At 37.9% G+C, this 18,951-nt stretch overlaps 1 protein-coding gene across 6 annotated transcripts in view; it reads left to right on the top strand.

Moving 5' to 3' along the window:
* Positions 1 to 18,951, top strand: part of cacna1db (calcium channel, voltage-dependent, L type, alpha 1D subunit, b) — an 88,878-nt gene that overhangs the window by 50,655 nt on the left and 19,272 nt on the right. For 3 of the 6 annotated variants that reach the window (XM_059503021.1, XM_059503019.1, XM_059503016.1), the window contains 14 exons: positions 3,026 to 3,227; positions 3,315 to 3,473; positions 4,761 to 4,871; positions 4,989 to 5,066; positions 6,062 to 6,145; positions 6,874 to 7,002; positions 11,535 to 11,600; positions 11,676 to 11,767; positions 12,094 to 12,253; positions 12,471 to 12,598; positions 12,678 to 12,774; positions 15,352 to 15,454; positions 15,542 to 15,643; positions 17,903 to 18,033. In XM_059503021.1, the coding sequence (XP_059359004.1) occupies positions 3,026 to 3,227; positions 3,315 to 3,473; positions 4,761 to 4,871; positions 4,989 to 5,066; positions 6,062 to 6,145; positions 6,874 to 7,002; positions 11,535 to 11,600; positions 11,676 to 11,767; positions 12,094 to 12,253; positions 12,471 to 12,598; positions 12,678 to 12,774; positions 15,352 to 15,454; positions 15,542 to 15,643; positions 17,903 to 18,033 (1,642 nt within the window). The remainder of the gene's footprint in view (positions 1 to 3,025; positions 3,228 to 3,314; positions 3,474 to 4,760; positions 4,872 to 4,988; positions 5,067 to 6,061; positions 6,146 to 6,873; positions 7,003 to 11,534; positions 11,601 to 11,675; positions 11,768 to 12,093; positions 12,254 to 12,470; positions 12,599 to 12,677; positions 12,775 to 15,351; positions 15,455 to 15,541; positions 15,644 to 17,902; positions 18,034 to 18,951) is intronic. The other 3 variants (XM_059503020.1, XM_059503017.1, XM_059503018.1) reach the window with 2 other exon arrangements.

Here is an 18,951-nt window from a genome sequence, read left to right as displayed (position 1 = left end):
ACTGATGTATATGTGATGGTAAATGGTTGCAAGAGTTGTACTGTAATTATTTTAATATCACACTATGAATCAGAGGTTCTCAACTGGTGGGTAAATTAAAATAATAAAATGCAACTAGGTGACTGTGTACAGTTACAGTGGGGAAAACATTTATTTGACCCCCTGCTGATTTTGTAAGTTTCCCCACTTACAAAGAAACGAAGGTTCTGTCATTTTCATGGTATGATTATTTTAATGTAATCCTTATATAATAGTACCAACCAAAAAATCCAGAAAATCCAGAAAAAACATATTATGTGAGTAAAATAGTATTTGACTCTCCAGAAAAACATGACTTAGTGCTTGGTGTAGAAAGATGCTTTTTGTAGTTTGTCACCAGGTTTGCACACATCTCAGGATTTTAATCCACTCCTCTTTACATATCCTCTCTAAATTAGAGGTGCTCCGATTGATCGGCTACTGATCACAATCAGCCGATAATCAATTTGGGTTGATTGATCGACGGTCTCTAAAAAGGCAGATCTCAAAAAAATGATCTCAAGCCTGTAGTGAGAGGTTTGGCGTGATGTGCAGCGGCACCATCTCAGTCTCTGTCTGGCGCGGGAAAAATAATTATAATGCTATATTTCTTCATTAAATAACTTAGAAAGCCATTTAAAAACCTTGTGTGAGAAGTAACTTCACACACAGTGGAAGTGAATCACCGCATGCTTTTTCTCTAAAAATACGCAAATGGCTTCAAATCTGTCTATAAGCGAGCTGCACACTTGCACAATCGTGGCAATGTCACATCGTCACTAAAGTTTTTAAATTGCATTACTTTTGCATTCTTGCCCGTGTTTAACCATTCAGCACTCACGTGCTCTACTGGAGACCTTTCACTCATGCACACTCAGAAAACGCATGTCAGGTCCACATTACTCCGTTTGCAGTGTGTATGCGGTGCATATTTTTTTCCCCGCACTCATGTTACAAAGTGTGCGGGCAAAGTCCTTGTGCACTTTCTAAAATCCACACTGTGGTAAGTTTATTAGGGGTCTGTTGTGACAGGTCCTTCAGCAAGCTCATACAGAGCAAGCGGTAGCCCCCTTGGTGACAGGCCAAGACCTAGTAAGATTCTAGGCACTTGGTCTTATCCCTTTAAAGGAATCTATTCCTAATTGCAAGCCTTGAGCTCTAACCCAGGCCCAGAAGTTCTGGCCCTAACAGGTCAGTTTTTTGGGGTATGTAGCTTAGGCCTTTGGCCGTAGGGGATAATGTCACTGACAGCCATCTAACATCCCATCTCCGTTAAAGCTTTGGTAGAGTTTGTACTTATTGCTCGCCTGTTGTTTGGCCTGCACTCCCCTCAGCATGTTGGCGTCAGTATACCGTTCCCCATAGCGACCCCTAGAGGAGGCAGTTCGAAGTTCCTTTGAAAGGGAACGTCTCAGGTTACTTATTGTTCCTTGAGTAGGGAGCGAGACACTGCCTCCTCTAGCTTCCTGCCATGCTTCGGACGCAAGCTTCAGATGAAGAAGTGGATGATGTGTTCTCCTGGCGCCTATTTATACTATAGTCACTCCAGTAGTGACGTCACAGGCTGTCATCGGCCAACATGTTATTGGTGTTTTTTGAATGTTACATACGTAGCCTGAGATGTTCTTGCTTATGGTATTGTAGCCCATTCTAGCCTTGTACAGATCTACAATCTTGTCTCTGACATCCTTTGACAGTTCTTTGGTAGAGCTGAAGATCTTTGCCCGAAACCGATGGGACCCGACGGGTTCGGGCTTAATTTATATCATCTTACGCGGGCTCGGCTCGGGCTTGCGCTCTGGTTTGCGTGGTAAACGAGCGGTCATGTGATGTGTTTCGATTAGCGCGAGAAAGATGCGAAAATGGATGCTGAGTTGGTGTAACGGAGGCTTGCCTCTGGCGATTACGTTTTGGTTGCACCAGCAACTAAACCAAAGTCTGAGGTGTGGAAAAGTTTTGACCATGTTTATAATGAGAATAATGAGTGAATAATGACGCACCATCAGTGACCGCAAGAACGCGCTGAAGACATCTACAGTGGATTCAATCATTTTCCTCCACAAAAACATGTAGGCTTAGCCTAATCTCTGTGAGTAAAGGTTTTTATGATATGATATGTAATAACATATCATAATCATAATATAATGATAACTAAATATTCATTGAGTCTTAAATCCATAATGTGGACAGAGTATATAAGCTAATGTTGGCATTATTCTTTTATTAAATGTCAGCTGCTACTGGCGAAGCAAATCCGGCGGAGCCTTTATCTAAATTTCGTTATTGTGCGTTGGTCTATTTATAGGCTAAATGAGCCTATGCGTATTTAGAGTGCTGAGATGTTACAGAGGACTTATTTTATTTCTTTATTCCAACTTCCAAGTGGCCTAGTCTACGTTAGTTATGAATAAATTATGTTAAAACATGTATAAATGACTTATTCTTGACAAAAGGCAAAAGAGCTGTGTGTGTGCGCACATTTGAATAATGTCGGGCTGTAAACGGGTTCAGGCTTTTAAAAAGCTGTCAATCAAAATGTACATTACAGCTCTACTCTTTGGTCTTGCCCATTGCGGTGGGAGAGGTTGGAATACATGTATCTTATACCTACACCTAACAAGCTTACATTATTAATAACTTCTCATAGGGTTTTAGGACTAATCTGTGTTTCACATGGACACATAACCAATCTGTGCGAGCCAGAATTCTTGCTGGTTGGTAGGGGATCAAATACTTTTTTGACTATTTGAAAAGCAAATCAATTTTTTGCCTTCATATAATGTGTTTTTTTCTGTATTTCTTGTGATATTCTGTGTCTATCCATTAAAATAAACCTACCATAAAAATTACAGACCCTTCAATCGTTTGTAAGTGGGCAGACTTACAAAATCAGCAGGGGATCAAATAAATATTTTCCTCACTGTGTGGCGAAATGAATAGACTGAATTACTTCCCAAACATTTAGTTTGAATCCATTGGTCCATTTAGTGTGTTTTGTCTCCTGCAGCCTGCTGTACAAGGCCATCGACTCAAACAAGGAAAACATGGGTCCCATTTACAACTACCGTGTGGAGATCTCCATCTTCTTCATCATCTACATCATCGTCATCGCCTTCTTCATGATGAACATTTTTGTGGGTTTTGTCATTGTCACGTTTCAGGAGCAGGGCGAGAAAGAGTACAAGAACTGTGAACTGGATAAGAACCAGGTCTGCAAGTTTATACAGATATTATTGTGATCCAGCTAGGATATGAATTAAACATGGAGGTGTGAGTTTTCTTGTGTGTTTTGACAGCGCCAGTGTGTGGAGTACGCTCTGAAAGCCCGTCCGCTGAGGAGATACATCCCTAAAAACCCATACCAGTATAAGTTCTGGTATGTGGTGAATTCCACGGGCTTTGAGTATGTAATGTTTGTGCTCATCGTTCTCAACACACTGTGTCTGGCCATTCAGGTGAGTAGACAGATCTAAACATCAGCACTTTTACACAAACACAACAGGAATAGGAAACAGATGGGCACAACCTAACACTTTTTGACTTTCTCAGTTTCCATAAATCCACATGTGAAAACATGCCCCATAGGAGGGGTATGTTGTAATATAACCATATTAGAGGTTAAAATGGTATCTGATCTAATGAGAAAAATATACAAGACAACGTTTGATCAATAAAATAAAATTATGGACTTTTTCCAAATAATTTTTTAAAAATAATTATTTAAAAGAGAAAAATAGACCAGACAAAATGCTTTACATTTCTTGAAATAATAATTTCTGAAAATCAAACATTTGTCCCATTTGTCATGGTTTATAATTAAAAATCATAAAAGAAAATAGTGTAGATTGCATGGTTAATGTCATAGAATAGCATAGTTTAATAATAATGCAGTATTACAATGTTTCCCATCTGTGCAACTGGAATTTTAAACTGGTTAGTGTCTTCTGCTAGTTGTTATCTAAACTGATAAATAACAGATTTGGGATTAAAATAATAACAGATTTGTCTAATTTAAATGAATACTAAAAACTGCGATGAAAATTAACTTTACTATGGTTAAATAATTGTTCAGCAATATCTTCAAAATATTTGTTTAATTTTGGCAAACTTTTTTCTCTATATAATGGCAAACAGTAAATTCGGTAAATTTTCTTATGCTTGCATGTGTGCAAATATTTAAACCATGAGTCACAACTAACCCCATGTTCACTATCACCCTTTTGCATAAAACTCAATCCAAACAATGAAGACACATCACTCCTGGTTTGATAGTCCAACTATTTACTTTCCTGTATTTATTTTGCAAACACTTTTATCCAATCAAGTATAAAATAGTACAATAATCAAGTACAGGAAGTAAAAATCTTTCACAAAAGACCGACTGTGAGCTCAATAGAAACTACATTAAAGAAACTACAACTATAGAAAACATTATTTCTATAGAAATATTATTTAACCAGTACTGTTACCCTTAAGGTGTGCGCTCTACAGGTTGAACACCCCAGCTCTATTCAAACATATGCAATAAATCCAGTACAAGTTGTGATTCCTAGAGTAGTACAATGTTGCTTCTTTGACAGTTAAGGTCAAATAATAATAATTGTATATTTTCTGTTTGGATTTCTGTCAACCATTTTGAACCAATTATAAGACATGATCTCTCTGAATGAGTTTTAAGGACTGTACTATATTCAACATAAAAAACAACATTCTTGTTTTTATTTTATTTGTATCGTAAATAGCATCACGGCCAGTCACGTCTTTTCAATTATGGGATGGACATTTTGAACATGGTGTTCACGGGTGTCTTTGCAGTCGAAATGATTCTCAAACTGGTTGCCTTCAAACCAAAGGTTTGTCTTTCTTTTGTCTGGCTATAATGTAGTGATGTCAGAGTGCTTGTGCCCCGTCCTGTGATGTTTAACCCTTCTGCTCTCCTGTCCTCCCCTCGCTGGTGTCTGTCTGATTAGGGTTATTGTGTGGACCCCTGGAATGGGTTTGATGCTCTGGTGGTGATTGGCAGCGTAGTAGACATCATTCTGAGTCAGGTAGACCCCCGACTTTCCTCTCGTCTGTCTGACCCTCACTCTTCATCTTTTCCTCACCTCTGCTAGTTGGCACTGTCTGATTTTGTGTTTCTCGTCCTTTAGCGTGCTGTGTTTATGAATGTATCTGACACTCTTACTTCAGGGGGGAATATGCTTTTAGGAAGTCTTGTTTATATCTAGAGAAAACCGTGGTTTCATAATTTGAGCGACAGCAAAATGCTAAAACGTGTTAGAAGATATCATATGTGATTATATAGATGATGCAGGTAAAATAAGTATTAAACACGTCACCATTTTTCTCAGTAAATATATTTCTAAAGGTGCTATTGACCAAATGTTCACCAGATATTGGTAACAGCCCAAGTAATCCATACGTACAAAGAAAACAAAACAAACAAGTTCAGAAATTAAGTTATGTGAAATAAAATGAAATGTGACATGGATATGTTATTATGAGGTTCATGATATAAAAACATGCCTGTTATAAATAAATACCCAGACTGCCTAGCTGTTGTTATTGTAGGATGTGTCTCAATCTGCTCCCTATATAGTGCACTGGTTAGGTAGTTGGCCATCAGGAATGTCCCACTGTCAAAAATAACACAATGCCCCTCAAAAAAAAACAGCGAGAATTTTTTTCTCAATATGATCACTTGTAGAAAATTGTCATGCCCATCATGTCATTTTTTTATATCTCAACTTGATAGAAAGATATAGACTTGATGGAGACTTTTATAACAGCTGCTGTACAACAAAGATACATGACAAACAAAACAAGTCCAACTGTTTAGTGGTTTACGACCCTTTGTAGTGTCAGAATTAGTGAATGTTCACAATATGCAGAGTAATGTAATGGGGAAATAGGGAGTGGAAAGAGACACAGCAACAGTGTGTCGCTCTTTCTGATTTTCTTCTGTCTTTTTCTTTGTCAATTCATCTCTTTCTTCCAATCCTTCTTTCCTCTCTCATCTCTCTGTTTCGCTGGGTGTCCACAGCACTATTTTGCCGATGCATGGAACACGTTTGATGCCTTAATTGTTGTTGGTAGCATCGTTGACATTGCAATCACGGAGATCAATGTAAGTAAAAGTATGGTCCAAGCCCAGCATCTCTGTCGGTCTTTTTGTGTTTATGTTTTTGTGTTAAGTTTATGCGGGTCATTTTAAGGAAAGGTGCAATTTGTTTCACTATCTTATTGCTGATACAAACAGGAGCAACGTTACTAAATACAGTGTTTGTTCTTCAGCTAAGTTTCAGCCAGCTTCCAGTTTTAATAGGTTAAATTAAATAATCTCATCCTAACTGTGTGCAGTTATTGAAATGAACAACATTTATTATTTTTAATATATAATAAAGTATATATACTAAATATACACTGAAGTGAGTGTATTATGTATACAGCATGTTGCCTTTAGTATATATTGCTTTAAAGACTATAGGTTGTGAGTTTTAATATGAGCCCTTTGATTTGTTGAAGCAAACAGAAGCTGCTGTATTTGCAGTATAGACAGGGGTAAGATGTCCGGTGTGTTGTCTTGAACAGAAGCTCTTTGTTATGAATATGGGACCTTTAAGCATTTGTTGTTGGGAATGTGAAGCCTGCAGTGCATGCACAAACTCTGCATCACAATGACCAGGGAATGATGCCGAGGGTTAAAACACTCAGAAGTCTGTTCATACGTTCATCACACACAATCCACACACACTAAGTGATGTGTGACAGAGACACACTGAAGTAGAGAGTGGAAACACATTGTATCTCATTAACATGGACTGTGTCTTGAATGCTGTCTGCTGTTTTTCTCAGAACACTGAAGGCAGTGCAAGAATTTCCATCACATTCTTTCGTCTGTTTCGTGTAATGCGCTTAGTGAAGTTGTTGAGCAGAGGAGAGGGCATTCGCACGCTCCTGTGGACCTTCATCAAATCATTTCAGGTACGCTCATTTCATAAAGCAACTTAATACATGACTGTCTGGAATCCTTTATTATGATTGGCCAGTTTTGTCATTAAGTGCCAAAACTCAACACTCATTAGGGATTAAGTCCCATCTGGCAATGAGTCGCATCACTCAACACTCAAGTTCATATGTGCCACCTCATGTCTCAAAATCATTAACTTTTGACTCTGGTTAAAATGCTTAGCACAAATCCTGAAGCTTAGGTGTATTAATTTAAAGCAAGTTGGAAAAATCTTTTAAAAGAACCAAAAACACAAAGCACAAATAAGAATATAATAGAAGTTCATGTTAAATTGCATAGAGTTTTGACTGACAGCTAAAGGTCTGGGCACTATAGCAGCTTTCATTGGTGAATAATCACCCACTTAGAGAGGCAGAGGCTGTGTTACTGGCAAACAAAGCAACCAAACACAGTTGAGTTTGTTCTGCATGGGCGTCTGAACCATTTTAATTTTGTGTGGAAAGACCCTACCATTTTTTTAAGACCAATGATATTGAACCCACTTACATTTACTGTCTCTAATTCAGTGCATGGTCTCTTCACTTTTCAGAGTTCACTTCAATCAAATCCATTCCACTTGAGGAATGCCCTAATAAATTAAACATTTTGTGTTTTAACTACAGCCTTGACCTCCACCCTGCAGTTTCCCATTTCACTTGGCTCATTCAGAATCCATAGAAATTAAACTCCATTCCTCGTTTTCTCTACTCACACCTGCTGCACTCCTGTGACACAGTGAGATCAACATCTTAGCATAAACAAAACAAGAAGCATCTTAGCATATCTGTGGCCTGTTGTGTGAAGATATCTGAACAAACTGAGTTTCAGAGCAGGTTTAAAGTTGACCAAACCAAACAAATCCAACCGGGTTTAGATCAGGTTCACCGGGCTCCCAAAGCTTGATATAAACATTCTCTGTCAACTCAGAGTTTGAGCCAGACTTATACACATGTCCAAGGCAGGAATAAACAATGATGTTCTAGCAAATGTTTGAGAATGCAGCAGAAAGAAAATATCTGAGTACGCTAGTAAATCAACTGAATTTAGTAATTCAAGTAGTTTCATAAAGCACTCAAAAGAAAACATAAGGTTTAAAAGCTTTTTTTATTATTATATGCATATTTATTGATGAGTGTTAACTATGGCTACTCACAGATCAGGCAAACAACTGGACCTTATTTATACACGACACTGCTCCACTGATCATGTGCTGGTTACTCCACTGCACACCTCAAATCACTTCATCCGCACTCTTAAAGAGATAGTTCACCCAAGAATGAACATTTTTTATGTTTATCAGCATACCCCCAGGGCATCCAAGATGTAGGTGACTTTGTTTCTTCAGTAGACAAACCAAGATTTTTAGCTCAGACCGTTGCAGTCTATCAGTCTTATAATGCAAGTGGATGGGAATCATGGCTAAAACATACAATAATAATAATAAAAAAACATACACAAACAAAACCAAAGTATGCAGACGAAGTATGTGTGAAACAGACGTAAGGTTGTTTGCACCGTGTGCAATGTGGAATTAGTTTAAAGCTTTCTCAAGCAGTTTGTAATGCATTTTGGAAATATGAGACGAGCCCCTGGTCTAATGCACCACCTGTCTTGAGAAACCCGTTCTAAAAGACTTACTTTTAGTCATTATTTTATTTGGGTAGCACACATATTCTGAATGCCTTTGGCAGAATTCAAATGAGCCATTTTAATCTAGATTAATCTAGATTAATTCCAAAATTTCAGTGAGATTAATCTAGATTAAAATTTTTTATCTATGCCCACCTCTGGTCTTTACACATCAATGTATAGTCATGAGCTGCAGGGTTTCAATTGGTTTTGTTTGTGGAAGGTTTATTTTTTTTTTAATTTTTAGGACCATCACCTTCAACTCAACCTGGCTAAGACAGAACTGCTTGTGGTTTCAACAAACGTATCACTTTATCAAAATTTCACCATCCAGTAAGGCTCATCAACCATAACTCCCTCCAAAACAGCTAAAAACCTTGGAGTTGTGATTGATGATAAGCTAAATTTCTCAGACCACATTACAAAAACTGCTCAGTCCTGAAGATTTGCTTAATACAAATTTAGGAAGTTCAGGCCCTTTCTTTCAGAACATGCTTCACAACTCCTTGTTCAAGCTCTTGTTCTGTCCAAGCTGGACTAATGCAATGCTCTCTTGGCAGGTCTTCCAGCCACTTCTATCAAACCAAACCTCTAAAATTAATGCAAAATGACGCTGCAAGATTAATCTTTAATGAGTCGAAAAGAACGTTATGTCATCAATTTGCACTGGCTACCAGTAGCTGCTCGCATTAAATTCAAGGCATTAATGTTTGCTTACAAAACCACCACTGGCTCTGCACCCCTTGACCTAAATTCATTACTTCAGCATTATGTGCCTCTAGAAGCTTGCGTTCTGCAAGTGAACAGAGTATTATTGTGCCATCTCAAAGAGGCACAAAATCGCTTTCACTGACTTTTTCATAACTGTTCCCTCCTGGTGGAATGACCTGCCCAACTCAAATCCAAGCAGCTGAGTCCTTAGCCATCTTCAAGAAACTCAAGAATCTATTTATTAAAAAAAAAAAACAACAACTAGCTTTTTATTTTTTCTATTCTATCTATTTTATATATATATATATATACACAGTATCGTGCCGTGGGGTTTCAGTCAGGGCCTTCAGTAAGCAACTGTAAACTACATACCCTTACACATCTATCTTACATATCTCTGTATCAGCTAACGCAGAGAAGGCCCTGCTGAAGGCCACCACTGTATATATACCTTATATACCTTGCTACATTTACTGTGTTAGGCTAACCAAGACTTGTCATTTGTATTTCTATATTGCTCCTCTTTTGTTAACTTTGACTGCTTTTATTGTCCTCATTTGTAAGTCGCTTTAGATAAAAGCTTCTGCTTAAATGTAAATGTACTGTATATGTATATATTTAAATTAATTTAAATGCAAAGTTTAATATTAGCTGCCAGTTCATATACTGCTTTTTAAATATATTATCTAATTTATTTATAAAAATAATAATTAATACATTATGAATATAATAGATAATTAGTAGCTAAAGATGGGACATTTTGCCTCAATGTAAATTGGTTTTTGGAGTGAGAGATACAGTGGGAGAGGCTTTATTGCATCAGATATATATATATATATATATATATATATATATATATATATATATCACTTCGCTCACAGCTCGTAGGCACAATGATATCTAAGCCGCAACACAATAAAATTACATAAACACAATGGAAACAAAACCCAAAACAATTAAATTAGCAAAACAAAATGAAAAAAAAAACCACAACATTAAGTAATTAGCACAACACAAAGGAAAAAAGCTGCAACAGAATAAAATAAACAAAACACAATGGAAATAAGCCACAACACAATGAAAACAAGCCGCAACACAAAATTAGCAAAAACACAATAAACACAAGCTGCAAGATTATGAAAAAAGCCTAAACACAATGGAAACAAACTGCAACAAAATGAAATTAGCAGGACACAATGAAAACAAGCCACACCACAACAAAATTACCACAACATAATGAAAACAAGCTGCAACACAATAAAATTGGCAAAACAAAACGGAAGCAAGCTGCAACACAATGGAAACAAGCCACAACACAACAAAATTAATGCAACACAGTGAAAACAAGCTGCAACATAATGAAATTAGCACAATAAAAGGAAATTAGCTCAACACAATAGAAACAAACCACAACACAATGAAATTAGTACAAAACAGTGGAAACAAGGCTCAACACAATGAAAATAACAACAAGCCACAACACAACTAAATTAGCACAAAACAACAGAAGCAAGCTGCAACACAAAGATATTAGCACAACACAATTGAAACAAGTCACAATAGAAAACAAGACACAACACAAAGAAATTAGTGCACCACAATAGTAAAAAACCGCCCCTGTTGAAAGCATCAGTGTATGCTGGTTAGGTGTGGCTGCACGGCAGCTCATTTGAGCTGGTTTATGTTGGTCCATAGTTGGACATGAGTTGGTTATAAGCTGGTTATAATCTGGTTATGTATGTATGTGACTAGCTGTTAGTTAACAAGTTCATATAAAGGAGTAACTTGGAATGCAGATTAATAAAATACAAAATTGCAATTAGTAACTTTGTAAATGTAATGTTTGACTTCATTTATTTGTAAGGGTTTATTTATTGATATCGTATCGAGGTATGCAAATATATATTTTGACAGGCAAGCATGACAGCCTCTCGTAATGTTCACACTGAACATTTTGATTGGAAAAACATTTTATGGTCCTATGCCTTCCACAGATGATATAAATGCATAAATAAATTTAGACCACTTAACTTAGTGATTGCTATCGGGATGTGAAGAGATTTTCAATCAGCATAACACAATAAAATGTTTGAACCAAATCACCTACCCTGCCTTTAATAATGAAGATGGGCTAATTTACTGTAATTTCCTCCTCTGTGTTTCTCAGGCTCTTCCATATGTGGCTCTGCTTATTGCCATGTTATTCTTCATCTATGGTGTCATTGGAATGCAGGTAAATCATATGCTTGTGTAATGTAATAAACCTGTTGTGAATTATTATGGTAATGTGATGGTTTTATTTTTTTAGGTGTTCGGGAAGATTGCCATGGTGGATGGAACCAGTATTAATCGTAACAATAATTTCCAGACCTTTCCACAAGCTGTGCTCCTGCTATTCAGGTGTGTCCATGAGAATATTGTGTGTTTGTGAACATTGATGAATTTCAGTTTAGTAAAGTGAGTCTAACTGGAATGGCAAAAGCTGCATATTATCATATTCATATTCATTTTATCAAAGCAGTGTAAATTAAGTGCATCTCATCCTTCTGAACACCAAATATACAAAATGTTACATTTTTGCATGTCTGTTTGGTGGCTGTCCGTAATGAACCATACTATTTAGGACAAATTCATAATACATTCACAAAATGAATTTGCCAATAATTGCATTAATATGCAAAAGTACTGTACAGTCTTTCATTCATTTTTCTCGTACTGTATGTCAGATGTGCGACGGGTGAGGCATGGCAGCAGATCATGTTGGCGTGTTTGCCTGGCAAACAGTGTGACTCTGAGTCCGAATATAACCCTGGAGAGGAGAAAACCTGTGGCAGCAACTTTGCTATCCTCTACTTCATCAGCTTCTACATGCTCTGCGCTTTTCTGGTACCTCAAAACATTTCAACTTTTAAGAAGTGTTGCATTTGTCTGTTTAGTAGTTCTATGCATATGCAGTCTCTAATTATCCTCCATCTATTCCTACTACATCTTGTTCTTTTCTCTTCAACATTGCTCTGTTTTCCAACTCTGTAATAATTGTTTTTTTGTTTGTTATCTGACATAAATGATATTGCTCAGTTTTATTATTGCTCTTTTTCTCCAGATCATTAATCTGTTTGTCGCTGTCATCATGGACAACTTTGACTACCTGACGCGTGATTGGTCAATTCTTGGACCACATCATTTAGATGAATTTAAGAGGATCTGGTCGGAATATGATCCTGAGGCCAAGTATATATCCAAAAGATGCTGTACTTCTAGATCACTCTGTGTGTGTTTTGTTTGACAGTGAGTATTGTTTGTGTATCAGGGGCCGTATAAAACACTTAGATGTGGTGACATTACTGCGCAGGATTCAACCACCTCTGGGCTTTGGCAAGCTGTGTCCTCATAGAGTGGCTTGCAAGGTATGAAGCACATAAAGCACATGCAAATATACATATGCAGAATGTGCAGAGACATACATTTTCCTTTTTAAAATACTAAGCAAAATTCTCTCTAGTATTTTTTGCGATTGCAAAATGTAATGCTAAATTAAGTGAATACATTTTTTTCGCACTTGCAGCTTGCATTTTTTGTCTCATTTCCACAATTTTTTGTCAAGAAAAACATTCCCCTCTCAGTTGGTCACTTCAACGTTGTTTTAGAATCCCGACAATAGGGGTTGTATGGAGATCCCAGACACCTCTGACATTACTAAGAAAAGGTCAATGAAATTGGTGAGCAGTGGTAGTAGCACAGACAGTGGTCTCTCCCTTGGTCATACACAGATAAGTCTGGTGAGTGTGTGCATAAGTGCTTCAACTGCGATCTTTGTGAGAAAAATTCCTCTGAAAGAGCAGTTGCCCCAGATATCCTGGCATAAAAATGTTCTTAGGCGCTGATGCAGCTGAAACAGCACTTCATTCACCTCTACAAAAACTCTGCTTTGAATCTGTAGAACAGGCAGCAGTCTCTCCCTTGCTCATATACAAATTCTTGACAGTTCAGAAGCAGATGCATACCGCATTGACACAGGCCAGGTTCTATCCTTGGACACCCAGAACAGCAACCTCCATCTCCTCGTCATGGGGGACAGCCTCCTGGCCCTGCACCGGCCCCCTCAGCAGTCTGGACTGACAGGCAAACCTGAATAACAGCAATCTGGTCGCATGTAGGTGGCACTGCCAGCTTGCCATCAGCCTACTAAGAATCCTTGGAAGGCTTCAAAGTGATCCTGAGACGAGCAACCCAGGAAGGAGGGCCTTCGTACCAGCAAAGGTCCACTTCAGATGGGGGGACAGAAAGTGGATGGCAGAAAGCCACCAAATGTTCAAAAAAAGAGCAGTTCCTTTTTCCACTGCCTCCTCAAGATTTGATGCACCAGGTCTATTGTGAAGTCAGAAGTTGGTTACATCGGTGGCTTCATCAACAGACCTGAGGAGTAAGGTGTAGCTGGCCCAGCACTATGTGTCATGATGAACACAAAGTATTCCAGCAGGGCATTGTAGTTGCACAGGCAATGTAGTTCCACTGAGGCCATTGGCGTGGTGTCTGGACACTTGGATAGCTCTCCCTATCCCGTCCCACTGGTTGCTCAGACCCATTTGACTCAGCTACACAATTGATTTTGCCAAGCACCTACCAAAGTTCAGTGGCATTTTTTCACCTTTGTATTGAGGAGAGAATGCTGCTGTCCTTTGAGAGGAGATTGCTGTCCTTCTAGCAAAGAACTTGATAGAGCCTACTCCCCCAGCTGAGATGAAGAAAGGGTTTTGCAGCCCTTCGGTTTGCCTTCAAAGGGCAGGCTTATCAGAACAATGTCCTCCCCTTTTGGCAGTAGTGCTCTTACAACAGATGTCCAGATGCATTGTTGCAAAAACGGATGCTTCCAACTCAAACTGGGGTGCTGTGTGCAAACAACTCCTGAACTACCTCTGGGTAAACTGAGATGCTTTCATGGCTAATCAGAACAAAATAAGTATGCAAATGCCACGCTGACTTATTTATACCTGGATGTCAGCAGGGGTGGCCAGCTATGCAAAATTTTTTCGCCAGTTTCATTGTCCTTTTCTAAATGATGTGTCTGGGCTCCCAAGTGTGACCCCTAGGGTCAGAACTTCGACACAACATTGAAAGTGACCAGCTGATGGGAATGAGGGGTACCATAGGTAACCAAGACATTAACACCAAGCGGGGAACAATATTAGCTAATCAAAATTCTTAATTCTGAGCCCAAACAAATGAATCACTATATCTCTTTATGTTTATATTGTTAATATGTACATGTTAAGTATGTGGGGCAAAATTAAACTTTCTATTGATACTATTAAACTACTACTTGTAATTCTAAATATTTGTATATTGGGGTAAATATGTGCTTGTCCTAGTTATAACTGATTTCAACAGTAATATAGATTTAAATAAGTACATAGTTTTATTTTATATGCACTTAAAAAAAACACTTCTGGTTAAAGTAATCACTGATAATACTGTGATTGCATGAACGGGGAAAAAATGCTAAAACAATATTACAGCAATTGGCAATGACATATAAAAAAAAATTATTTAAGGCATATAAAATGTACAGAGTCACTGATTGTATATTGTATAGTGTACAAGCTATTATGTGTTACACAATTCTGTATTTTCAGCAAAACATATTAACATACAAATATTCAGTAATTCTACACAAAAAATATATATAATTGCACTTGTACTGCTGTTAACACTTATTACATAATCAAATCATACATGTTGTTGGGTTTTCACTGTAAAGAAATTCTGCAAATATAGCTACAATTTTTAGAAAAGCTGTAGCAATTTCAGTAACTGTAAGCTGCTAAAATAAAAAAGGACTTTTTAAACCTTGTGAAATAGTATTATTAAAGCGTATATAACATTAATAAAGGAACTTTAAAAATACATATCACATGCATTAGTTGCATTATGCACACAGACTAAACACATCTAAACTCTCCTCTCTTTCTCTTAATATCTCGAAGAGGTTGGTTGCTATGAACATGCCACTTAACAGTGACGGTACAGTCATGTTCAATGCAACCCTGTTCGCTCTGGTCAGAACTGCTCTGAAAATCAAGACTGAAGGTAAAGATTTTAAACACAGAGACTTTCACATGTCTGTGCGGGTGTGAATTGTGTGTCATTAACTGTTTCATTGACTGTGTCTCTCAGGGAATCTGGAACAAGCCAATGAGGAGTTAAGAGCTGTCATCAAGAAGATCTGGAAGAGAACTAGCATGAAACTCCTGGACCAAGTAGTGCCACCTGCTGGAGGTAAAACACAAACACACACACACACACACACACACACACACACAGGATTCCTTGTTTTATGGGGACTCTTCATAGGTGTAATGGTTTCTATGCTGTACAAAACTATATTTTTCTATCCCCTTACCCTAACTCTACCCCTAAAACGATCCCCCAAAAAAGTTTTAGATTTTCAAAAAACTTAATTCTGTATGGTTTATAAGCTTGTTTCTTCACAGGGACCAAAAATGTCCCCACAAGTTCAAAATTTACTAGCATTTCTTCCCTTGTTGGGGACATTTGGTCTCTATAATGTAGGGCAGGGGTTTGCCAGAAAGTTTGGCATCGGGCCAAAAAAATATTTTGCCAGAACATAGTCAAAGGATAATTTAAGAAATTGATTGATGAAAATTAAACTAAAATTGCCTGTGACAGACTATTACAGTGTCTTTTGTAACTGGTAGTGAGCTGTTACTCTGTATTAAATCCTGTAGAACAGTCATTAAGAAAAAGCCACATTTGTGTGGCAGTGTCCAGGTTTTACACTGTATAAATGAATAAAGCAGAGTAGTGACACATAACCTGGAGAGTATCTTCATTCACCAACTTGAAACACCGCCTTGCTAAAACACACACATGTTGGAGAAATGTTGATAAAAATAACTCAAAACATTTAAGAGGACTTGAATAAGCCCATTCAAGTTTGAGTCATGCTCTTAACAAACTATGTTTTATTTCCTCTTTCCATATTGTGAATAATAAATGTGTATCAATTTAATTTGCTTGTTACACAATGGAGCCTAACTTATTGTAATAATTATTTGACGTAGCCTACTTTTACACTCAGAATTATTCCTTAGCATCCTCACATAGACCTACTAAACTGAATTTCTTTTAATTGTTTGTGTGCTGTTGTGCAGAGTGATGTTAACATTTAGAAAATGGTACTATCAAAGGGTTTAAAGAGGAACGTTGACAGCGAAAATAGGGCATACAAAGAAGAATAAGGGTGCTTCCACACTAGCACTTGCGGACCCAGGTTCGATTGACGTCAGAGTTTGGTTCATTTGGATGATGTGAACTCTGTCTTCCGAACTCGGGTGCGCACCCACGAACCGTACCCGAGTCCGCTTAAAAATGGTTCATGTGAACTTTGGTATGGTTTGCTGCTGATGTGAACGCAATCATACCAAATCACGGAAGTGAACCGCTATTAATGACGTATTATTTTATGAAAATGTGTGTTTTTCGATTTATCATTTTCGATTATCTCGTAGTGACACTCGTTGACATGCTGCCAAGATGGCAACGGCCGGCACTGCCTACTTTTGGCTTCAAAAACGCTCTTTGGAGACCTATGGGAGACGTCACTGACACTATGTCCATGCTTTTATACAGTCTATGGAAAGCACCCTAAAAACACAACTATGCGTTCATCCTACTAAGTTTTGTGAATGCAAAGCCGATGTGTTTTACCTGCAATGAAGATGTCGCTGTTTGCAAAGAATATAATATTAGACGGTACCATTTGCCAATGGGCTGCCTGTTGCTGTCCACTGATGTAGGGGATACCAGGAACTCATGTACACATGTCCTGTATCAAGGAATTGTGTTTAGGAGAGGTGGTATCAGCATAACCATTATTAGCATTTTTTCAACAATTTTATAATGTACAGTTCATTAATTTTAATGTAATACTTTTTTCAATGTCTTGTTGTGGTTTTGTCTTGTGATGTGGTGAAACTGACCACCTTGTTACTTATCAGTTACCCCTTGAGTAATGGAGACTGTATCATCTGGGGGTACTGAGGATGTGGGAAATGTTTTGGGAGATGAGTGGATTTTCACAGGTGACCAGTAGGTCATAATTATGCATTCCCTCCCACATGGGTGAGGGAGGTCCCCTCCGCTGTGGTTCTCGGTCTTGGTACCTCTACTGGACGCTCCCCCTTCCTGATTACAGACAGGAAGCACATGCAACCAGACAAATGCACTGGTCCCACAATTCTTGAGTTCCTGGCCAGGACTCAAACCAGTGAATTTCTTGACAAATATTAAAATGTACTCCTGTCTACACTTAATTGTACAGTAACATTGATTAAAGAAATCACATTCTAAACTAACTATCAGTTACTACTATGATTTTCAGTGTATTAAAGCATATATCATGGGCATATGAAAATGTACTGCATAACAAGAATGACTTAAACACAGTACTTCATTCTGTACGTATAGTTTTGATATGAGTAGGTCAATGGCTTTTTGTGTGGTCTGTGTGTTTAGATGATGACATCACTGTGGGGAAGTTCTATGCAACTTTCCTGATACAAGACTACTTCAGGAAATTCAGGAAACGCAAAGAGCAAGGTCTTGTGGGATGCCAACCCTATTTAAACAGCACTACCGCCCTGCAGGTAAGCTAAAACTTTAAAAAACACATAAAACCAGATTAGATTAGATTCAACTCTATTGTCATTATGCAGAGTACAAGTACAGAGCTAATGAAATGCAGTTAGCATCTAACTAGAAGTGCAATAATATAGTGTTTTATACACATATACTGTAAGTGCAGAGTAAGTGAAACTATGATTTACAGAATGTACAGTGAAGTTGATATATACAGTATTGAGTAGAGAATATACAGAATATAAATAAGAATGCAATGTAGGGATTATATGTACATTATGAACAGTTGGATGAGTGTGCAATAGTATTGTTAAACTATGTATTCTATGCAAAATAACATTAAAGCAATGAGATTTTTACAGAAATAGTTTACTGTGCTTTGTACAGTAACGACTTTAGACAGTTTACAGTATAATAGCTTGAACAATGTGCAGTCTGTGCACAGTAGTGCAAATGCATGTACAGTATATAAAGTACTGTGACCAGTGTAGTAATAAAGCAGGTGCAGGTTAGATTGGTGTAAGGAGGATGAAGAGTCCATGGTTAGGATGAGAGGCATCCTTGATGATGTTCTTTGCCCTGCCCAGAAAGCACTTGTGATAGATGTTCTCGATGGAAGTTAACTGGATGCCACTGATTCATTGAGCAGTTTTCACCACTCGCTGGAGAAATATATTAAATCTAAAATCTTTAAAGTTAAACCTTAAAAAACTTTGGGCCCTGATGAACTGTCTCAGGTTACGTATGTAACCATAGTTCCCTGAGTAGGGAACGAGACACTGCGTCCTCTAGGTTTTGCTTTGGGGGAACACCTCGTCGTGACCTGTGTCTGAAGCATACATTGAAAAAACACCAACTTGTTGGCCGGCGACAGCCTCCGACGTCACTACCGGCGCGACTATAAATAAGCACCGGGAGAGCATGTC

The sequence above is a fragment of the Carassius carassius genome, chromosome 21 (assembly GCF_963082965.1).
Source record: "Carassius carassius chromosome 21, fCarCar2.1, whole genome shotgun sequence".
NCBI lineage: Eukaryota > Metazoa > Chordata > Actinopteri > Cypriniformes > Cyprinidae > Carassius > Carassius carassius.
The sequence above is the reverse complement of the archived record's forward strand: the minus strand, read 5'-3'. Positions and strand labels throughout refer to the sequence as shown.